The 24,682-nt window shown below is 33.3% G+C and overlaps 1 protein-coding gene across 4 annotated transcripts in view; it reads left to right on the top strand.

Moving 5' to 3' along the window:
• abcc9 (ATP-binding cassette, sub-family C (CFTR/MRP), member 9) overlaps positions 1–22,205 on the top strand; it is a 46,745-nt gene extending 24,540 nt beyond the window's left edge. For 3 of the 4 annotated variants that reach the window (XM_051108376.1, XM_051108379.1, XM_051108378.1), the window contains 22 exons: positions 962–1,063; positions 2,536–2,620; positions 2,787–2,867; positions 3,507–3,644; positions 3,782–3,907; positions 4,666–4,765; positions 4,839–5,116; positions 5,208–5,359; positions 5,459–5,528; positions 5,718–5,875; positions 7,439–7,531; positions 7,954–8,056; positions 9,886–9,987; positions 10,082–10,202; positions 11,090–11,220; positions 12,787–12,865; positions 15,397–15,505; positions 18,171–18,274; positions 18,503–18,636; positions 20,363–20,425; positions 20,867–21,045; positions 21,251–21,279. In XM_051108376.1, the coding sequence (XP_050964333.1) occupies positions 962–1,063; positions 2,536–2,620; positions 2,787–2,867; positions 3,507–3,644; positions 3,782–3,907; positions 4,666–4,765; positions 4,839–5,116; positions 5,208–5,359; positions 5,459–5,528; positions 5,718–5,875; positions 7,439–7,531; positions 7,954–8,056; positions 9,886–9,987; positions 10,082–10,202; positions 11,090–11,220; positions 12,787–12,865; positions 15,397–15,505; positions 18,171–18,274; positions 18,503–18,636; positions 20,363–20,425; positions 20,867–21,004 (2,467 nt within the window). In that variant the 3' untranslated portion in view covers positions 21,005–21,045; positions 21,251–21,279. Of the gene's footprint in view, positions 1–961; positions 1,064–2,535; positions 2,621–2,786; positions 2,868–3,506; positions 3,645–3,781; positions 3,908–4,665; positions 4,766–4,838; positions 5,117–5,207; positions 5,360–5,458; positions 5,529–5,717; positions 5,876–7,438; positions 7,532–7,953; positions 8,057–9,885; positions 9,988–10,081; positions 10,203–11,089; positions 11,221–12,786; positions 12,866–15,396; positions 15,506–18,170; positions 18,275–18,502; positions 18,637–20,362; positions 20,426–20,866; positions 21,046–21,250 lie in introns of all 4 variants that reach the window. The other variant, XM_051108377.1, reaches the window with a different exon arrangement.
• The last annotated feature ends 2,477 nt before the right edge of the window (positions 22,206–24,682 follow it).

Below are 24,682 nucleotides of genomic sequence, written 5' to 3'. Positions count from 1 at the left end.
ACAATATTTAGTTTAGTTATAACCAGACCTCCAACGGAAAGCAAAACAGATCTGTTTTGTCTAACAAGAAGAGGCTGTTCTCAATATAATGTGGTTTATTTTTGATTTTGTAGCCATTAAAACTGCAGCTGCCATCTGGAAGTGCAAAGATGAGTGTTACCAAACAGGTTTGGAAAGTAGTGCCATTGGTTGAGCCAGAACTTGGCCAACGTTTAGTAAAAGAGTCATATTTTTGCAAAAATTAACCTACACTTTACCAGTTTCAACTTAAAAACTTATGTTTAGCGGTTCCATGAAAATTTTTAGTTAAATTAACTTAAAAGTACACTGTAAAAAACAATTTGTTGAGTCAACTTAAAATAATTTGTAACCTGGCTGCCTTAAAATTTTAAGTTCAGTCGACTAAAATAAGTTTATTCAACTTGAAATGTTAAGTTGTACTAAGTAACAACTTAGATATTTGTGTTTGCTAAACTTAACAGATGGGTAAGTAACCCAGCTGCCTTAAAATTTGAAGTTGATTCAACTCAACTCAAAGTTGTCAATTAGTATAATACAGCAGGGTAACAAATTATTTTAAGCTGACTCAACAAATTGTGTTTTTTTATTTTTTACAGTGTACAAGCCATTTAAACTTATTAGTTGAAATGACTTTTAAGCTGATTTAACTTACAATTTTAAGGCAGCTGCTGAACTTAAGTTTTTAAGTTGAAACTGGAGAAAAGTCTCTGAATATGAAAGGGCAGGAGAAAATGTTGTAAACACACATCAGCTCTTAAAGTGAAGGGCTCCCTGCATTTCTTTAATCTGTAGATTTAATCTAATCATTAACAAGATTTTCTTTCCCTTCATTTCATATCAGAACCATTAGTGTTTGCTGTGATGGCAAGCTGAGTGTGTTTTTTCACATTTTCAGTTTATTAACTGTTTCCTTTTTTTCTGTTTCTCTGTCATGGCTCAGTAAAAACAGGTACTCTGTGGCTTATGCAGCGCAGAAGTCATGGCTGCTGAACGCCACTGTAGAGGAAAACATCACGTTTGGAATTGCTTTCAATAAACAGAGGTGAGGTTTAAATGATCTCAGACTTCACTGTAGAATACACTATTATTTTAGAACTATCTGTTTCATCTGTCACATTTATTTGTTATTTCTGCCTGCTCAAATTTATCAAAAATGACACTATTTACTTTCTTAAGGCATAATTCCTTAATGTGTATTCCTGGTCTAATGATTCTTTGGTGCATGTTTTTTTTCCCAAAATTATTACCCCAAAAATTGCCCTCGTTATCAATAATCAAACTAATAACTTGCATTTTTGTTGAAATTACATCATTTAGGCTGTGTGGGATATTTGTTTCCATTGTTTGCGCCAGTAGAATATTTGTTTTAGGTTGTGCATGACGCAACATTCCCCTAACATTTCCTTAAAGGGATAGTTCACCCAAAAATGAAAATTCTGTCATTAATCTCTCACTGGAGACTGACACAAAAGAGAAAGGGTTTTGGCAATGTTGTAATGTTGCATATTGTTTTTTTTTTCATTGTTCTACAGAATGCTATGGAAGCTTGTTTCTGCCACTTATTAAAAAAATAATGTTATTGCAACTTTTTTCTCAGAATTGTGTGATATCAACTCACAATTCTGACTTTTTTCTCTCAATTTTGACTTTTTTCTTCGAATTGTGAGATGTAAATTCTAATTTTGAGGGTGAAAAAAAGACTATCTTCTCAGAATTTATATTTCGCAATTTTGAGAGAAAAAGTCAGAATTGCAAGTTTATAACTATAAATTATAACTATAAATTATTATAGCGAGTTTATATCAGGAAGTTGACTCAATTTCTCAGAATTGCAAATTTATTTCTCACAATTCTGACTATAATTCGCAATTGCGAATTTATATCACGCAATTCTGACTTCATTTCTAAGAACTGCAAGTTTATTTATCACAATTCTGACTTCATAACACAATTGCGAGTTTATATAACATACCTCTCACTTTATTTTTCAGAATTGGGAGATTATATATCTCACAATTCTGACTTTATAACTCACAATTGCAAGTTTATATCTCACAATTCAGAGAAAAAAGTCAGAATTGCAAGTTTGTATCATGCAATTCTGAGAAAAGTCAGAACTGCGAGATGTAAACTCGCAGCTGCAAGATAAAAAGTCAGAATTGTGAGATAAGTCGAAATGACCTTTATTCAGTGGCGGAAAGGGGCTTCCATAGAATGCTCACTTTTCAGCAACCAATTAGTTCTCAATAAATAAAATCAAGGCCTAAAAAACGCTACAGTTTTAACACCAATTTGATTTTAAATCAGTCAGCATTTACACAGACGTTTCAAAGTTTAGTGGGTTGAATTTTTTTTTACAGATCTCAACTATAATAAAACTCTCTATGGAAACGCCAGGTCATGACATTGTACATTTTCGCTCCCTAGAGAGCTCTTGTTTAAGATTCTTAGTCTTTTTTTTTTTTTTTTTTAAGAAACACTCTTATATTTTTAAACTCTGAATCTGTTGAACAGATACAAAGCGGTGATTGATGCCTGCTCGCTTCAACCAGATATCGACCTCCTTCCTTTTGGAGACCAGACTGAAATCGGAGAACGGGTAAGACAGGACCGTGCAGTGCGTCTGGGCTTGAGACCAGCTCTCTGACCTCAGCTGCTGTGATACTAATCAAATAAAGAGCTGTTATTGAGACTACCATGACTTTTACGTTATGTCACCAGAATCAAAAGTGTTTAATTGGTGTTTGCGTGTTGTAATCCTGCAGGGTATTAATCTCAGTGGTGGTCAGCGACAACGGATCTGTGTGGCCAGAGCTTTGTATCAGAACACCAACATTGTTTTCTTGGTAGGAACTGACTTTTCCGATACAAATAACTTCACGATAGCGTCTTACCTCCACCCTCTACAAATGTTATATGGCACGTTTGAGATGTTATGAATGACCACAGCCTTAATTTCATTTTAGAGGTCTTCCCAGAAGAGATTCCTTATCTGACACATGATAGCACAGGGTACATTGTGGCAGCGATAGCGGAAAACAGTGATGTGTAAGGGCTGTTATTGGATTACTGTACATAACTACACACCCTTCTGGACAGGATCATGAATTCACCTCATTCCAATTGCCATTCCTTGGAGTGACGCTATGTCTGACATACTAGAAAGTCAACGAGGTTGATTTAGTGTCTTTTTGGGTCAGTCAAGAAGTGATTTAAAGGGATAGTTCATCCAAAAATGAAAATTCTGTAAGATCTTCATTCATCTTCAGAATGCAAATTAACATATTTTCAATGAAATGCCAGAGCTTTCTGACCCTACATAGACAGCAACACAACTATCACGTTCAAGGCCCAGAAAGGAAGTAAGGAAATTGTTAAAACAGTCCATGAAGATGAATAAAGATCTTATGGGTTTGTAACGACATGAGAGTAAGTATGGTTCTTTTAAGTAGAGTCACCCTAGTTTTGGATTTGCTTACCTTTAGGATGACCCGTTCTCTGCCCTGGACATCCATCTCAGTGATCATCTGATGCAGGAGGGGATACTGAAGTTCCTTCAGGACGACAAACGGACAGTGGTCTTGGTCACTCATAAGCTCCAGTACCTCATCCATGCTGACTGGGTAACTGCTGGGGTTTCTTTGACATTTTGAGTCTGGTTCTTCATGATACTCTAAAAAAGGGAATGTTTTGATTAATTACAGATGAATTACTATGAAATATTGGCTTTAGACTTTGTCTTACTTTCTCCATGTGGTAGATAATAGCCATGAAGGATGGTTCAGTGCTGAGAGAAGGGACCTTAAAGGACATCCAGACTCATGATGTGGAACTCTATGAGCACTGGAAGACCCTGATGAACAGACAAGACCAGGAACTTGAAAAGGTCTTTCAGCTTTAAATCCCTACTCATCTATACAGTTTTTAAAATACCAGGAATTATACCCTTGCCAACTTTGTGAACAGTTACAGAGAAAAATCATACATCATGCATAGACTGGCTATGACTTTCATTGAAAGTTGTGTAGTGTGTTTCAGACTTAAAGGTGACCAAAAGATGTAATGTAAGTCTCAGGTTTCCCCAGAATGTGTCTGTGAAGTTTCAGCTCAAAATATCCTACAAATAATTTATTATTTTGAGCTGCTGCTCCCCGCCACCTTTCCAGAATTGGGCTGCCTTTCAGTTTTGTCAAGTCTGTGGTTTTCCAGCAGAATTGGGCTACTTTAACACTGTTGCTGCGGGTTGTTTTTGATGTCTCAGTTAGCATGCTTTGCATGAACTTTCGCCATGGTGTTAAAACTGGTACACCGCTGTCGCTTGCTAAAACAAAATGACGGTGCCATGGGTGGAAAAGTGTAGATTAAGGAGTGGTAATATTATTATAAGATCCCCTTTCTAAGTCATGGGGAGAGCGAAATCTGAGCGGCTCATTTACATGCTTGCAGAGAAAGGCTTACCAAAACAAACGTTGTCCTTTTCACGTTTCCTGCGTTGGTAGATGCATCTGGGATGCACTTATAGCACTTAAATAGACTGATTTTCATGATATTTCCTCTTTAAAACTAAATTCTTTAAAAATAATACTGAGCAGACACCAGTTTTTAAGAAAGATTTGAAAAACTTTATCTGACTCTTTGTTTTAGGAGACTGAAATGGAGAGTCAGACCACTCTGGAGAGGAAGACTTTGAGGAGAGCGTTCTATTCCAGAGAAGCAAAGAACCAGGTTGACGATGAGGATGAAGGTAATTGTATTTCAGCATTTCAGCACATTTTCTTTCTTTTACTTGTAAAAACATATTTTTTTCTATTCCATAGAGGAGGAGGTGGAGGAGGACGACGATGACAACATGTCCACCACCACCAGCCGGCGTTCTAAGATCCCGTGGAAGATGTGCTGCCGTTACCTTTCCTCAGGTGGCTTCCTCATGGTCTTCCTGATGGTGTCATCCAAGCTGGCCAAGCACTCAGTTATGGTGGCCATCGACTATTGGCTAGCATATTGGACGTCCTCAAATACACGCAATCAGAGTCTCACCGATGCGTTTGTCAATGCAACCAATTACACACAGAATGATGACAACCTGATAGCTGAGGTGACACATCACCTGCTGTTTTGAAATGCTTTTTTTTTTTTTATATTATACGTCGTTGTTATACTGAAATGGAGCTCTTGGTGTTTTACAGCATCGCTCCTACGTGCCAGTGTTTATTATCCTGTGTGGAGCGGCGATAGCGCTTTGCCTTATTACTTCCTTAACTGTGGAGTTTCTAGGAGTTGCTGCAGCAACAAACCTCCATCACAACCTCCTCAACAAAATCATTCACGCTCCCATCAGGTACTTAACACCTTAGAGTTATCTGAAAATCCAGGAGAAGACAAGGTGATATTGATTCAACCAGGAACGTCATTATAAAATGTTTTGTACCTTCTTTAGATTCTTTGATGTCACTCCGCTTGGACAAATCCTCAACCGTTTCTCAGCGGACACCAACATCATCGATCAGGTGAAAGACAAAAAGATTCAAGATGTCAAGTACGTCTCTTTCATTTTAAGCCCACTGAGATGAGCGGCCTTGGGTTTCCACACAAACATGTGACCGCAGTGCTGCGGTAGTCAACATTATCATCTTAATGAGATTAAGAATGTGGCGTGTGTGTGCTAATGTGCATCTTTTTCGTTTTTTTCTCCACAGCACATTCCCCCGACACTGGAGTCTCTCACTCGCTCCACTCTACTATGTCTCTCAGCGATTGGGGTCATTGCTTTCGTCACCCCTGCCTTCCTCATTGCACTGGTGCCCCTCGCTGTGGCCTTCTATTTCATCCAGAAATACTTCCGGGTTGCTTCCAAGTGAGTAGTTCACTAAAGGTTGAATGCACTTTTTGGCTAAACATGTTGGAAATGTGTTACGTGTACTCAAGTACTTTGTACAGGATTAACTTAAGTGAATTAAGTAAACCCAGCTTAACTTATACATGTCAAAATTTTTGGTTTTTTTACTGTGCGATATATAAATTTATAAAAGTTAACGTCTCACAATTCTGACTTCTGAAAAAGCCAGAATTGCAAGATGCAACATTATAACTCCAAATTGTGAGTTATTAGGTGAGAATTGTGAGACATAAACTTGCAATTATGAGAAAATGTCAGTCTTTTTTTCCCCTGGAATTGGACTTTATAACTCGTAATTGCAAGTTTATATCTTTTGCAATAAAAAAGTGTTTGTGTTATAAAAAGTCGCATTACCTTTTTTAATTTTTTATTCAGTGATGGAAATGGGCTTCCAAAGATGACAATCCTTTAAAGTCAGCATCAAATCCTTTAAAGTCAGCTGTGATTTTCAGGGGTTCAAGCATGTAGCGTTGAAATCCTATTGTAATTGTTAGAATGGCCAAGGATCAGCAAACTGCACGTAAAACTGATTGGGCAGACCAAACCGTAAGTCGTAGAGACTTGAAACTTGGAGGGATGGTAGTACTCTCACCATCGACAACGTAACCAAGGCTTGCCCCAATAGGCCAGACGGGGGCTCTACAGCAATTAAAAGTATGAAATCTTGTACGAAGTCTTGGTCCAAAGTGCCACAAATGGATGCAAGGACATTTGCGTATCTTAAAATACATGGCCGCCATAGGCCGATGAACTTTGAGCACCTATTAGACAAGGTTAACAAAGGTTGATCGGAACAAAACCTGGTGGGCCTGTTTGACTCACGGCCCTAAAGGTCTGTAAGAAATTTGGCGATATCACATTTTCTAAAATTTAAATGATTGTATATTGCACAGTTTTTCACACATACGCACCCTAGTCATATCATACGATAAACCTCCTCATTCCAAACAACTTTGCCTCTAGAACCACTGCTGTCAATCAAACCGTTTGTTAAAAAAAAAACTTTTGCGAGCTAGTCCGAGTTTGTTTTTTGTTTTTTTGCTCAATCTGGGAAAAAAACACTGCAGTGCAATTCTCTGGACTCTCCAGGTCAATAATAGGTCAAGAAGCTATAACGGTGTCGTTTAGAAAAGGGGCCTGTCCAAATTTACCCAAAATCTTATAAAGCCTACTGGAAAGCTTAAAACTTGACAAAACCTGCTGAGCACATGAGACTCTAAAATCATTTTTAGTAGATCGGACACAGCTGGCACTATAACAGTCATAAACTTTAAAAAACATCATATTTCTATGGTAAATTACCTGGGTTTGCTAAAAATTCTTTTTAAAATAATTAATTTAGGTGGTTACAGCCATGTGAACACAATGTATTTCTCCTTATGTGCTTAAATGCCTTAAGTGCTTGAACTGTGGTAATTGCTGCTTGCAGCTATATAATAATTACATTTTTACTTCCACAACCAGACTATGCTCTGTTGACTCTGATTTCTCTCTGTCTGCTGCTGTCTTTTTTTCCTTCAGAGATCTGCAAGATCTCGATGACTCCACTCAGCTCCCTCTTCTCTGTCATTTCTCTGAAACTGCGGAGGGCCTCACCACCATTCGAGCCTTCAGGTCAGTGAATTGAGGGTTTTCTGAAAGCATGTGGCTCGTTGTATAAACCACACTTTCTCTCTATTCTTCTAGACTGGATGCAGAACTAAGCAGTTGCATATGAGTGAGAACAGAATTAAATACATCTTTATGATGCAAAACCAATTGTGTACAATATCAGCCATGCAGAATTAATGCAGTCTCAGTGGCTCCAGGGCATTTCTTCTAAACACGTTGCGCTTATACACACTTCCTTGACGCAAAGTAATCCAACAATAAACATTAAAAGATTAGGCTTTCATCTCCTCTGTTAAGTCTCCAGAGTGTTTATGTGAATTAATTGAACGCTCTCATCCTTCACAGCTGTGTTAGCTCTAGTCAGTCATGGGTCTGTATCACGTACTGAATGGTTTTGACAAAAAGTAAATAGTCTCTGTTTCCAGGCACGAGGCTCGCTTTAAACAGCGGATGTTGGAGCTAACTGACACCAACAACACGGCCTACCTGTTTCTCTCTGCTGCCAACCGGTGGCTGGAAGTCAGAACTGTAAGTAAAATTTAGTTTTTACTGTAGTATAGGTAGTAAAGAAACCATCTCAAACCGACTTTCTGACGCAACGTTAATAAAAAGAATGTAGTGTATGTAATGTTTAAAATTACAAGCTTGCTGATTTATTAATCATAATTATATACATTAATCTAATAATATTCACTAGCTGGGTTTCCATCCAAATGTGCAAATTTAACTTGTGTGCAAAAATGGAATATAGCAGTTCTGGGAGGAAATTATACAGAAATACTCTAATGACAGACTTTGCTTGGCCATTTAAGAATGACTATATGACTGCAATGGGTTTGGTCCGGTTAGTCAGGTTATGCTCAGGGTTGCCAGGTTTTCACAAAACTAGCCCAATTGTGTTTCAGGGGGGGTAAAACACATGTGTTTTGGAGGGGTCCCCCTGGTAAAATTCGCATTCCAGCAGCTAAATATCATTATTTAACCAGCAGACATGAAAAACAACCCGCCGGAACAGTGTTACAGTAGCCCAATTCTATGGGAAAACCACAAACTTGGCAACACTGGTTATGCCATCCCATAGTAGCAAGTCACGTGACTTTTTTGATGTGCATGGAGGAATTTATTCGGCAAATGCGTTTCCATCTCTAATTATTTGCATTGAACCTTTTTCGCACAAGTCAAAAACCAAGCACAAAAACTTTTTTGCAAATTAAGAGGTTTTTTTTTCTGATGCACTACTTAAAATACAAAACAAAATTCGCATAAAAACAGGGTGATGGAAACAACTAATGACAGTAAACACAAGATGGAAAAGAAGAAACTTAACACTAAAACAACAACAAAAAAGACTTTACTGAATTATAACTTAATAAACTTTAAGCAGTGTTTACTTAATGTAGAAATACCAACACAATCTCACAGCAATCATAATTATTTTACATTTTAGCATATTGGCGACTAATTCATATGAATTTGTATGAATTAGTCACCTCGTAAAATAGTTATGTAAAATAGACACAAAACACTGAGAACATCATAAAAACTGTAAGCAGAGTATATTTAATGTTGAAATACGAACACAATCTCACATCATTTTTTAACTATTTTACATTTTCTCATGAGATAGAGAAAAGATATACGTTTTTAGATTTCCTTTATTAATATCTACATTAATAATTGACTTAAAAAAAAGAAGCATGTATAATAGTATTTTAGTATCAAAATTAGTACAGAGAATTATAACATTAAAAGGATAATTCACCCAAAAATTTAAATTCTGTCATTAATTACTCCCCCTTGTATCGTTCCAAAACTGTAAGACCTTTGTTCATCTTCGGAACGCAAATTAAGATATTTTTTGATGAAATCCAAGAGATTTCTGATCCTGTATAGACAGCAACGCAACTGACATGTTAAAGGCCCAGAAAGGTAGTAAGAACATCATTAAATTTAATTACATGGCATGGAAGAGAAGAAATTGTTGAATAAAGTCATTATTTTTGTTTTCTTTGCACACCAGAAGTACTCTAATAGCTTCATAACATTACAGTTGAACCACTGATGTCACATGGACTATTTTATCGATGCCCTTGCCACCTTTCTGGGTCTTGAACGTGTCAGTTGCATTGTTGTCTATGCAAAGTCAGAAAGCTCTCTAATTATATAAAAAAATATCATAATTTGTGTTCTGAAGATGAGCGAAGCTCTTACAAGTTTGGAACAACATGAGGGTGAGTAATTAATAAGTGAACATTCATTTTTCGGTGAACTAGGCCTTTAATAAATTGTATTATTATTGGCTAGTAAACTTTGGTATCCTAAAATCCCTATGTATGGCATTTGTGTTTTCCTTTCAGGATTATCTGGGTGCTGTAATTGTCCTCACTGCAGCAGTGGCAGCGATCTGGACCTCACCTGAGTCTAGTCTTGTCGGACTTGGTCTAACATATGCCCTCACTGTGAGTTATCTATTTAAACACAGCTCTATTGAATTTCTAGTGGTCATCAGTGATTTAAAAGCACTTAAAAGTCCTCAACATGATTTGTGTTAAGGTGACAAACTACCTGAACTGGGTGGTAAGGAATCTAGCAGACCTGGAGGTCCAGATGGCTGCAGTAAAGAAGGTCGACAGCTTCCTAAGCACAGAATCTGAGAACTATGAGGGATCCATGGGTAATAAATCCTTTCCTGCTTCTATTAGTTTTGTTTTTAATAAATAAAACAACGATTTTAATGCTTATCCAGAGACTCTAAATTAAGATTTATACTTACTAGATAAAAACTCATATTTCTGGATTTCTGGCTTCCAAAGTGCTGCTACATGTGCATTTTCTCACATTTTAGTGCTGTAGGACAGAGTGACCTGACACAGACCACTCAGAGCATTATGAAAGGATGTTTAGTACATTTAAACACTCCCCTCCAGAGATGAAGCAGGAATGACCTGATAAAAAGGAGTTTTAGCAAAAGCCTCTTAGCACCACTGTTAGACAATAGCTTGTTCTCAGTGACATAATGGAAAACTAGCCTGGATAGCAGTAGGAATGAGACTAAACTTTGACATTTGGACACCATATATAGCTGTGCTAATTGCAGCTAGTTAAAGTGCTCACTTGCAGTGTTCTGGGTTTTTGTTGCCATTGATGTATCAGTGTTATGTCTACTTTGTACTCTCCTCAGATAAAGTCATGTGTGGCGGCACTTAATCCACTGTCTTGGCAGAAAAGAACATTCTGTAGTTAACCGTTTTGTAAACTAAATTATATCCATAAACATGCTTTAAAGGTTAAAGGTGCAGTAAGTTCTTTTCCACTTGAAAAGGTTTTGCGCCTAAGGAAATTAACGATGTGTGCTCATATGCAATTATGCCTCTAGACACAAATGGTGGCCCAGAAAATCTATTCATGATGGCCTTCATGGTGTCACATGACCAGTTGGATTTGTCAGTTCAGCTACATTTTATCTTGTGACAGTTAATAGCATGTCTATACTGGCCTTAATAATGACTAAATCTAAATAATAATGACTAATCTAAATGTTTGTATTCACTTTGATTTCAGATGTCTCACAGGTACCAGAAGACTGGCCGCAGCATGGCGAGATAAAGATCCATGATCTGTGTGTCCGTTATGACACCATGCTTAAACCCGTCCTCAAACACGTCAATGCACACATCAACCCTGGGCAAAAGGTACACAAGTCACTGTCAAAAAAAGATTTACTTTGAATCTTTTTTGAATTGTTTCTTGAAGTACTTGAAGTATTAATGTCTAAATTAAAAACAAAAATACATATATATATATATATATATATATATATACACACACACATATATTTGTGTAAACACAAACTCTTATTTTGAATGTGATTAATCACGAATGTCGACTAAAACTGAAATAAAAATGTAAAATATTGAAGATAAATAGAATTATAAAAGTAACTAATCTAATAAAAATGAAAAAGCACATTATAAAATTACTAAAAACTGTGATTAATCACAATTAATCGATTTGGCATCCAAACTAAAACTAAAACTGAAAAAAATAAGCTAAATATAATTATAAAACTGAAATAAAAATGTAAAACTTTGAAGCTAAATAGAATTGTAAAAACACTAATCTGATAAATAAGATAAAAGCACATTATAAAAAAATGCAGTTAATCACAGTTAATCAATTTGATATCCAAGCTAAAACTAAAATTGAAAAAAATTAAGCTAAATATAATTATAAAAGAAACTAATCTAATAAAAATGCTAAAAGTAAATTAGCAAATTAAACAGAATTATTAACAACAAATCTAATAATTATAATAATAATAATAATTAAATTATAAAACCATGATAATAAAAATCATAAAAGTACATTATGAAACTGCTAAAACTGTGATTAATCGTGAAAAATCGATTTGACATCCCAACTAAAACTTTTTTTTTTTTAAAATTGAAGCTAAATAGAATTATAAAAGAAACTAATCTAATAAAAATCATAAAAGTACATTATAAAACTGTGATTAATCGTGATTAATCGATTTGACATCCCAACTAAAACTAAAATATTTTTTTTTTAATTGAAGCTAAATATAATTATAAAACAAATAAAATAAAAAATAAAAATTATAAAAGCACATCCTAAAATTACTTAAACTACAATTAAAATAAAAATAAAATTACCTTAATTTATTTAAAAAAAATTAATAAATAAAAGCAATTTTAAATTACTTATACATTCTATAATAGTATATTAATAACACTAAAATAACACTTTAATAAATAAACAATATTATTACTCTCAAGCTAAAACATATGTTGTCCGTCACCCTCAAAAGTATCATTAAAAAGGTCATAGATGTCACGAACTCCAACCAAAGCTGACAATGAGCATCCGATCGACCGGTTGTAGCACATAACACTCAGTTGCGGTTTTGTCACTGTGGTGTTTATTTTCTCACCGCACTGCGAAACCACAGTTAATCTCTGCCTGAATATCAACTACACAGTGTAGCAAAACCTACGCAATTTGCAATTCCGTCATCAGCTTTTATCTTTATTAGTCTAACTTGTTTTTAAGAGGCGCCTTGGCTCACAATATACGAGTATGACAGCACAGATGGCTTCTTTATTGTGACATGGGAACAGTAACTGTCCGCACCAGTTTGTGTAATTTAGGAGAACATCAGCCCTGAGCGTGTTTAAACAAAAGCAATCTGAACATGCCAGGCTGCGTCAAGTGCTTACGCGTTGTTCTTTCTGTCCCAGGTGGGCATCTGTGGCAGAACGGGCAGTGGAAAGTCTTCGCTGTCTCTGGCCTTCTTCAATATGGTGGATGTTTTCGATGGTAGGTTCTTCCCAGAACATCTCCATTTAATGAAATATTATGGTTCACTGAGCATTACAGCGCTCAGATGTATGTCGAGCTCGCCGCTGGGGAGACTCTGACCCTTGTGGTTCCCTAAAGAAGAAAAAAGAGTTAGGAAAATATGAAAGAAAGCCGTGGATGTTTCTGATAAAGCTATTTTTAATGTTCCCAGCTGCTTACCCTAGAAACATTTATTTCTTGACTGTGTTGTTTGTTCTTTTAGCTTATGGTTACTGTCACTCTGACAGGCACCCATGAAGTCATAATTAGATATTAACCATAGAAATCTGTTGAGTTTTACTGTCATTATTGACAGAATTTAAAGCAGAACCACAGCTCAGTTGTTGTAAGATATCAAACAGAAAGTGAATACAAACTGAAAATGCAAAATATATTTTTTTTCTTAAAAACAAATGATGCAGAAGAATTAAAAGAATTCTATAAATAACAGTTATACCTAAAAAAGTGTTATTTTGGAGGTCTGTTTTTATAGTGACACACAAAAATACATTAGAGTTATTTTCTCCATTAGTTTTATCATATTATCCGGCATGCTGCATTAATATATTTCTCTTAGCCAAAATAAATCTTTAGCCAAATCAAACAGTTCATGCTGTTTTGTGCACTTGAGCATGACCGCAAGAGATGTTTTAAATCAGAAGTGCACAGACTCTCTTTAACGTGTCCATATAAAGCTAAAGTGAAAATCGTAAGAGCTGTGTTTGGTCTTCTGATATCCACTACAAACTGCTATGTATTAAAGTCAAGTTACTGTAAACTGAGCTGAACGCCCAAAACTAATAAAAGTAATACTTCAGGGAAAGAAGAGAACATGTTATTGTGATTAGTTTGAGATTTTGTGAGGAGCTAAATATAGGTGTATCTTATATTGCTAGATAGGTAAAATATCTGGGTAGCTGATGCATGACACATGGACTTAATATTAAAATTTAGATTGGTATATAAAGGAAAGTGCATGTTTTTATATGGTTAACACCTCTTGTATGGTAAAAAAAAATCTAATATTCAACATAGTGAATATTAGCTAAATATCAAATATAAACAAAATAAATAAATAAATAAATAAATAATAAATACAAATTAAAATAAATAAAAATATGTTTTAAATCAATAATAAAACATAAATATAAATGTAATTTCTCAAAGTAATATGAGCTAAATATGACAACCAGGGCTACTGTTAACAAAAACTAAAATAATTTAAAACAAAAATAAAAAATAATAAATAATAATAGAAAATAAAAATAATGATATATGATGGAAAGTACATATCTGGGTAGCTGATGCATGACGCAAATAAATAGTGATGGAAAGTGCATGTTTTTATATGGTTAACACCTCTTATATGGTTAAAAAACAAAAACAAATATTCAATGTAGTGAATATGAGCTAAATATAAAATATAAGCCAGAGATGTTATTGTTAACTAAACTCTTTAAAAATTGTAAAATAAATAAATACTACTACTAATAATAATTAAAATAAATAAAAACAAATGAAATATTTTTTAATCAATAATAAAATATAAATGTAATTTCTCAAATAATATGAGCTAAACATAAAATATAAACCAGATGTTATTAAGTAAAATTATATATATATATAACAATAATAAATAAACTTAAAATAAATAAAACATAAATTACATATTATAAAACAAAACAATAAAAAAAAGATAAATATAAATGTAATTTCTCAAATAATATGAGCTTAATATAACAACCAGGGGTATTGTTAACAAAAAATAACTTATTTAACTAAATTAAAAATAATAGAAGATAAAAGCAAATAATAAAAATAATGAAATAAAACATTAAATAAATGAGCTAAATGCAAAATATAAACCAGTGTTATTTTTGTTAAATAAAATTTTGTTTAGTTAAAATAGTTATAACTATTAAATAGTTAAATAGGTAAAACTAAATTGTTGAAAAAAAATCGTTAAAACTATTAAAAATAGTATAAATTCATTAATTTAATAAATATTAGATGACAGTTGGACTGGAAATTGGATTTCTTTGACAACTAACTGAAGAAAATACTAGAATTTCTGAAATAAAATAAATTAAGGTTAAATATAAAAATGACAAGCACATAAAACTACTAAAACTAAAATTACAGTGAAAAATGAAAATATAAAACAAAAACCTAATGGACATTAGTGTGTCTCAAAATTAAATAAATAAGCTAAATATAAAATATAAACCAGTGTTATTGTTAGTTAAAATTGTTTTAACTATTAAATGGGTAAATAGTTAAAACTAAATGGTTAAAATAATAGTTAACACTTAAAAATATGCTACTAGATGAAAAGCTTCAAGTTAAAAACAATCACGAAAAGTTTGATTTTTTTGGCAACTAACTGCATTAAGTTAAAATGACTAAATCCGAAAGAAAAAGATAAAAGAAATTAAGAAATTAACATAACTTTTTTTAAATGGCAGAAGCACATAATAAAATTACTAAAACTTAACTTTTTTTTGCATTAGGAAGGATTGTTATTGATGGCATTGACATCTGCAAGCTTCCACTCCAGACCCTGAGATCCCGTCTGTCAATCATTCTACAGGATCCAGTGCTGTTCAGCGGCTCCATCCGGTATAAACACGCAAACATACAAACAGACACAAAAATACACTGGTATCTGCGCAATACACGCACTCACTGAAGCTAAACTGACCCAAACAGACAAGACCAGCGACAATAAACACTCACTTCCTGCTTGACATTTTTAATCAGAAGTTCAGCATGAACACAGATCATTTACAAAACACAGGGACCCCCGGGATGTGAAATAGGGGGTTATTGGCATTGCATAACTCTGCTGTTTTCACAATAAGCTATACGTTCTTATATATTTGGTGTTTTATTCCCCTATACGTTTCTTTTCAAACAGCGTTAAGTATTTATTTCACTGGATGTTCGGTATGTATCTACAAGTGTCCTCCAGGCTTGTTTGAACTTCTCACGGATACCAAGTGTCATGTTTGTTTCTGAAGACAGTGAGCATATGGGGTTTGTTTAAAGAGGCCGCCAAGGGATAAGAAAGAAAATAAAACTGAACCACCATCACAGGTCATCTGGGAATGGTTTTGGGCAAGCTGTTGTCATGACAATGTTTATACAAAGCAGGCCTAATGGATCATTGGGCCCAGGAGACACAGCGTACGAGTTATTAGTACAGCAAATCTTTCCTTGATTTTAATTTCGGAAAATGTAGGACCATAAAGAAAGAAGCTTTGGTTGGAAGCTCCCAGTGTGTTAAAAACGGATGTGAATATGGGTTCATTAGCATTTCCACTTATGGTCATTGGGTGCACTAACACTACGTCCCTTGAGTGTGATATTCATTTATAAGGATAACATTTTTAATTCTGTCATATTTATTAAGTGGAACAAGACAAGAGATATTTTTAAGAATGTCCAAGCTGTTCTTTTCTATACATGGTTATTTTTTAAAATGTTTTTAAATGAAGTCTCTCATGTTCATCAAAGTTCTATTTATTTGATCAAAAAAAGAAAAAAGTAATATTATGAAACATTATTGCAATTACAAAAAAACTTTTCTGTTTCAGTATACTTTAAAATCTAATTTGTTTCTTTAGCTTTCATCAGCCATTACTCCACTTTTCAATGTCACAATGCTTCAGAAATTATTTTATAGTAATGATGCTGAAAATTCAGCTTTGCATCACAGAAATACATTTTATTTTAACGTATATTAAAATAGAAAACCACTATTTTAAATTGCAATAATATTTCACAATATTACTTTTTCTTCTGTATTTTTAATCAAATAAACACAGCCTTGATGAGCAGAAAAGACGTCTTCAAACAATGATTTTACTAACAATCTTACTGATATATACGGGTATGTATACATATATAAATAAAATCTCACAAACACCAAACTTTTAAAATATGGCACTTCAAAATCAAAAAGTCAATCATTACTGGTAGGGTCGACTGATTGTTGGCCTGGCAATTATCGGTGCCAATAATAAAAAAAAAATTGGTTATCGGTATCGATCATTTTCAAAACCGATTTACGGATAAATTAATTTAAATGCATTTAAATAAAGTTTTTTTCAGAGCCCTTGATATTCTTAATTTTGGCATTCATTTTCATTTTTACACCAGACATATATATTGGTTCAAAATATTGGTTATTTTCCGATATTAAGCATTTTTATGGTTATCGGTATCAGTGATTTTCAAAACAGATTTGCCGATAAAATAATTTGAAAGCATTTAAAGAAAGTTTTTGTTAGAGCCCTTGATATTCTTCATTTTGACATTAATTTTAGTTTTTACACCAGACATATATATCGGTTCAAAATATTGGTTATTTTATGATATTAAGCATTTTTATGGTTATCGGTATCAGTCATTTTCAAAACCAATTTACAGATACAATTTTTTTAAAAGCATTTAAAGGATGGGCACTTATTATTCTTAATTTTGACATTCATTTTAATTTTTACACCAGACATATATATCGGTTCTAAATATTGGTTGTTTTCCTACTTGATCTGTAATAATCGATATCAGCCCTGAAAAATATTGGTCGACCCCTAATTACTATTGAATATCGATGCTGTTCCTTGCACAAAATTATCATATGACTTCAGAGGACTATTTAAAATATGACACGTCAAAATCTAAAAGTCAGTTATTACTGGTAGGGGTTGACTGACTGATATTAAGCATTTTTATGGTTATCGGTATCAGTCATTTTCAAAACATATTTGCAGATAAAATAATTTAAAAGCATTTAAAAAAAACTTTTTGTTAGAGCCCTTGTTTTCCTTAATTTTGACATGAGTTTTCATTTTTACACCAGATATATCGGTACAAAATATCAGTTATCAGTCTACTTGAGCTGTAAAAATTAGTATCGGCATCAGCCCTAAAAATACATATCAGTCGACCCCTAATTACTTGTGACAAGACACTCAATAACCATTGACTATTGAATATGAATGCTGTTCCTTGCACAAAATTATCATATGACTTGAAGCAGCATGTGAATCATATAAACAACTTTTGATAGTTTTATGGTGTTCTTTTTGTCATTATGGAGATTGACAGCCCCAGTCTTTCACTTTCATTGTAAGAAACAGAGCAGCATGAACATTCTGCTAAACATCTGCTTTAGTCTTTTTACTGGTTTGTAACAACAAGAGGTTGAGAAACAATGGCAGTGATCGAAATGTCTTCTAATCCTTTGTGTGTGCTTTTGTTTGCACATGTGCATTTTTAGGTTAAATCTTGACCCCGAGCGCACTTGCACTGATGACAGGCTTTGGGAAGCGCTTGAAATCGCCCAGTTAAAGAATATGGTGAAATCACTCCCTGGAGGACTGGGTAAGAATGATAGTCTCCAACTGTTCAATCCTTATCAGGATTGGCTTGACACCGTAATGTCAGTCACCCTGTGATTCTGACACTGAGTGGGAATGTTCTATTCAATTGAAACGCTGGAGTTTTCTGACCTTTAGGCAATGATCCGAAGCATTCATTTTTATGTAAAAGTGAAATTCTGTAAATCTGAACAGCTGGAAAGCATCATGCTGTGCGTATGTCTTTCCCCAGATGCTGTGGTGACAGAAGGAGGGGAGAACTTCAGCGTGGGACAAAGACAGCTCTTCTGTCTCGCTCGGGCCTTTGTCCGCAAAAGCAGCATCCTAATTATGGATGAGGCGACAGCTTCTATAGACATGGCCACGGTACAACCACATCTACATCTATGAAATCTAATTTCAATTATCAAAAAAAATGATTTGGTAAATCATAACTATGACATGAAAATGACATTTGATTCTCTGAAATGAAAAAATTCCCTTACCATGAACAGGTATTCTAAGAAAACAGACTTCTGTCCTTGACACAACACTGGGCTCTGAAAAAGAAAGAAAGAAATAAAAAAACAAGTCAGAATTACAAAAATGTTGAAATTATTAGGAAAAAAAGCTATAATTATGACAAAGCGTCTGGACTTCTGATATAATTATGACATTTTGTCTTATAATTCTGAGGGTTTTTTTTTTTGTCATAATTTAGACATTAATCTTATAATTATGACTTAGTATATCATAGTTTTGACTTTTTTTCTAATAATTTACTTACTATATAATCATTTTGACATTTCCTAACTTTTTTTATCTCATAATTCAGAGTTTTTCATCATAATTTTGACATTAATCTTGTAATTATGACTTAGTATCTCATAATTTTGACTTTTTATCTCATAATTTACTCACTATATAATAATTTTGACATTTTGTCTCCTAATTGTGACTTTATCTCATAATTCTGAGTTTTTGTCATAATTTTGACATTAGTCTCATAATCGACTCAGTATCTCTTATTTTTGACTTTTTATCTCATAATTTACTTACTATATAATAGTTTTGACATTTTCTATCTTAACTGTGACTTTTATCTCATAATTATGAGATTTTTGTCAATTTTGACATTAATCTTATAAATATGACTTAGTCTCTCATAATTTTCAATATTTATCTCATTTTCCCTATTATATAATAATTTTGACATTTTATCTCCTAATTGTGAGTTTTTATCTCAGAATTCTGATTTTTTTTTGTCATAATTTTGACATTAATCTCATAAATATGACATAGTATCTCATAGTTTTGACTTTTATCTCATAATTTACTTACTATATAATAATTTTGACATTTTATCTCTAAATTTTTGTCATAATTTTGACATTAATCTCATAATTATGACTTTGTATCTCATAGTTTTGACTTTTTATCTCAATTTACTTACTATATAATAATTTTAACATTTTAGCTGCTAGTTATGACTATTGATTTGAATAAAAGTCACAAATTGAGTTTTTTGTCATAATTTCGATATTAATCTCATAATTGACTTTTTTGTATTTTTGTATACTTACATATTTTTGTATACTTACTTTGTATACTCATATTTTTGTATAGTTATATACATAATATATCATAATTTTGACATTTTATCTCTTAATTGTGACTTTTATCTCATAATTCTGAGATTTCTGTCATAATTTTAACATTAATTTTATAACTATGACTAAGTATCTCATAGTTTTGACTTTTTTAATCACATAATTCTGGATTTACCTAATCTTATTATTATTATTATTTTTTATTTATTTATTTTTGGAGTGGGAATAGGCTGCCATATACATAAATTACATTTTATATTTTTTGCTAAACTTGGATTTCTCAAAACATTTTACTTCTAAAATGTGACATATTATAGACTGAAACAGCATATTCACTGAGGAAAAAAAAATACTGAGAGTTTACAAATATTGAGATTGTATTAAAATATGGTAATTTCATCTTTGGGTCTTGTTTAGGAAAGATCACATCATTTTGAACCCTAATGATGTTGAAAAAGATTTCATTTTTGGTACTAAAATGTATTTTTTGGTCAATTCAACAGGAAAATATTCTTCAGAAAGTGGTGATGACTGCCTTTGCTGATCGGACAGTCGTCACTATAGCGGTAAGTTACCTTATACCATCTTTTTTGCTGGTTTGTATATTCAAAAATATTCAAAACAACACAGAAATAGTTCTTTAAAGGAATAAAAGAACTTTTAACACTTGTCAGGCTTTGACATCTTCACTTCTTTCTCCATTCTCATCTTTCGTCACCACTTCGGACAACCTCTTGGCATTAACACAACGGCTCATAAGAACATTATAAGCCTGCAGCCACTGCAATCTGACGTTTCTACTGTAAACTCTCAACAAAAATAGCCTTTCTGTCTCTTTTTTGTGTTTGTGTCACTTAAAATGCAGTATAGTGTTTTCAAAGTGCCACAGAACATGATTGAGCTCTCAATAAATGCATGTTCTCTCACTCAGTTTCCTCATCTCACCCTCATCATCTTTTTTCCTTTCTTCTTTCTATTGTCCACCCTTCTCTCTTCCTCTGACACAGCACCTGGTTTCCTCCATCTTGGAGGCGGAACAGGTGCTGGTGTTTTCTTCTGGGACTCTGGCAGAGTGCGACAGCGCTCCTAACCTCTTGGCACAGGAAGACAGCCTCTTCAGCATCTTAGTCCGGACGCACAAGTAACCGTGCTTTGGCTCCGCCCCTAGGCGCCTACGCCTACATTGGTTGGTAACCAAGAGCTTCCTATGTGTGCGACCTATTAGAACACACTTCAGCTCACAGTCACTAACCCTATTCTAAAGTCAGCTGACTAGTAATTTTTTAACATTAAGATTTTAGGTTGAAATTAGGGATGTAACGATGTACCCCGAGCTGGTTGAAAATCTATACGATATCGATATTGATTACTCGATCGACTGTTTTCCACAGCATCGTGTCCACACTATCCTAACGGCTGATCTAGTCATTGTGATGAAGCGAGGAAGCATCATGGAGTACGGAAAACCAGAGATTCTCATGGAACAAGACGACGGCTTATTCGCATCCTTCGTCAAAGCCGACATGTAGACTCATCTCCATTATTACGACATACCACTTTTGGCCTTATATAACAAAAATGGCAGCCATTTTTGGCAGTTGCATTGGAAAGGACTCAACTACACACAGACTTTGAACTGTTATTGTTTTATATGAACCCTAAGCACAGTATTAGACTCTTTTTAGCATTTTGTTATGGCGAAACGCTCAAGCAATAACCATTTATCTACTGTGTTTTGACTAGTACCAACACTGTACAGAGCACGTCTGTCCGGTTAAGGCCTGACGCTCTCGTCTGTCTGTCTGAAGTGCATTGCTGATAGAGATTTAGGGAAGGAGGACAAATATAGCCGGCTCCCCAAAGCCTGCACCCTCACTTGACTGTGGATGTACTCTTGACAGAATCGTGAGCCCTCACTTTTTTACTGGGGAGTCCTGCTGTGTCCACCAGATCAACCCTAATGTGTTATTCACACCCTATATATACAACTGATTGTATTTTATACTTTGTACTGTATTCCTCTTATGCAAGTTACTTAACCAAAAACGTATTTTCAGTTTCTTTGGTGACAATGTTGTGTCGGTTTTAGTTCTGTAATATTCAGTTTTAAACATCTGCTGCTTGTCCAAAACCTTAAGAGGGTGAATTTCACAAGAATGGTCAAGAAATGTCCAGGTTGTATTTCAGGTCATATATTCAAGTAACTAAAATAATGAAATAAAACAAAGTAAAATTGAAATTATGCATTTTTTTAAAAGAACATTGATTTCTACGAGTAGAATACAATAATTATTATTTTTTGTGTGATATATATACACAAATTTAATAAAACATAGTAGAATCATTTATACTTTTATAAATTACTAGTATTATTATATACACATTATTTTTCACAATAAGTGTCCATTAGGATTTAATATTAATTTTATTATTTTAATTATTTTTTTTAACTCTAATATATATATATATATTAGAGTAGAGTATATTATAATTTATTATTATTATTTATTATTATTACTCTTATTAGAAGTAGTATTATACACACATTCTTTTTTATTATTATTTTTCACAAGACACTAGAAAGCTTTTTCTTTTTTTTTTTTTTTTTAAAACAGGAAAGTTTTGCCCCCTTTTTAAGACCATTATGATTTAACTGTATTTATTTTTTTTTAACTCTCTCTCTCTCTCTCTCTATATATATATATACATATATATTAGTGTTAAAAATAAACAATATTATATATATTAGTTAAAAATTAAAATAATTAAATATATATATACACAAGAAATAAGAATGATATCCCTCCTTTTTTAAGACCATTATGATTTAATTGTATTTATTATGTTTTCATGATTTTATTTTATATATATATATATATACAAAAATGTAATAAAACATAATAAATAATAAATTAGTCTTGTTAGTATTATATACACATTGTTTTAATTCTAATACACACATTGTAATTTAAATTTTATTTTATTTTTTTATTATTTTCACATGCACACACTTACAATAGAACATAATATAATAATTAGTGCATTTTTTATTATTATTACTCTTATTAATAGTATTATTATATGCACACTATTTTTTTATTATATAAAAAATGTATTCATATTTTTCACAATAAATTAGAAAGGTATGCCCCCTTTTTAAGACCACTATCAATTAATTTTATTAGTTTTAATTATTTCATTTTTTAACTCTACTTATGTATGTACACACACACAAATACATACATATATATGGACATTTTATCAAAAGATTCACCCAATAAAACACCATAAAGGTTACATTATATATTTTACGCATACTCTAAGCAAACAGGCCTACACTTTTTCAAGTACACTAATGTTATAATTTCAAACCATGTGATTTTTCTCTCCTAACCCGCTATGACGTTTTATTATGTGGATGTCAAACCGACTCTGCAGTCTTTGTACAGCCAAGCGATATATTGTACACATAACGTCCTTTCTTCATCTCCTCGTCCTTTAATGGAGCGCCGGTTTGTACCCTCACCACCCTTTTACCTTTTAACCTTCAGCTTGCTTTATTTGATCGCTCTGCTTTCTGGAAGTTACAGCCAAAGATGATGTAAACAATATGTTGTACGCGACTCTTTGTCCCTGGAGTAAAATGATACATAGCTGCAACCACTGTGGGAAACCGTTCCGTTCACTGGACGCGTAGATACTGTCAGGGCCTGTGATTTGATGAATATTTGCAGCGAGCTGTGATGTTACACTTGAGCAGTGATATTCCAGTAACTTGTGAACGCAACCAAGTGCGTAAAACTCCCGCCGACACGCTTTACACACTGTGGTGATGTGTGAACATGACGTAAAACGTAACTAAGAGCCAACAGCAACACATTTCAGTCAAAACATATACGTTTTTTGTGATTATTGCTTATTTCAGGTATTTGCATGTTAGTCATGACTGTTTTAAATGTACATATGTAATTAATACGGCATTTGTATCATAAGCTTTTAACAGCATTATTATGTGTGCCTAAGGTTTTTTTTTTACACATGAAATGAAAATAAAAATTGCTTTGTGTGTTTACTTATCTCTGTTGAGTGCCTTTGCATAGGTCTAACATGTAAGCCATTGTAAAAGTGAAAACTATATATTAAATGTGCGTAAAAAAGAAACACAGACCCAAGTGTCACATTTAACTCTTGCACTACTTGGGTAAGAAAAAAATAATTTGCTACACAGCGCCACCTTCTGTTCACATTTTGAAAAATTCATGGAACTTGATGCCAAGGATTCCCAAATACGGATATATCTTGCCTCATTCCTAAATTATAACTACAGAAACCCAGTTACACTGTGAGAGAAACATATTAAGTGATATTATAGGCAGATAATATCAAACGAATAATGTTTTTTTATGTATTAACTTGACAGCGTCTTTTCTATTAGGATAAAGTCAGATATATAAATCTCAAGAAAATCATTTATTTGTATCAACCTTTTTTCACGTAAGCATGGACGCGGACATTTGTAAAAATTTTTGTTTTGGCTTTTGGTTTTATCTGCGTCCAGCTATTTTTAGCAGTACAAAACAGCTCGTTTTGCCGCTTGATATTGCAGAAAGTGTGTCTCGGCATATTATTTAATGTATTATCTTAATTATAAACACACTGGTTTGTAGTGCAAACACAACTGTTTACTGCACGTTTGTTATTCTTCTCATCATTTCCCTATAGCGGCTAATGAACCGGAAGTCTCGCCCATAAGTTTACTTTCGCGTTAAAGGAAAAGGTGGATTGGAAAGGCACATTTGGGTTTATTGCTATTATTTTATTGT

Source organism: Labeo rohita, chromosome 4, assembly GCF_022985175.1.
Source record: "Labeo rohita strain BAU-BD-2019 chromosome 4, IGBB_LRoh.1.0, whole genome shotgun sequence".
NCBI lineage: Eukaryota > Metazoa > Chordata > Actinopteri > Cypriniformes > Cyprinidae > Labeo > Labeo rohita.
This window is presented reverse-complemented; position numbering and strand designations above follow the sequence as displayed.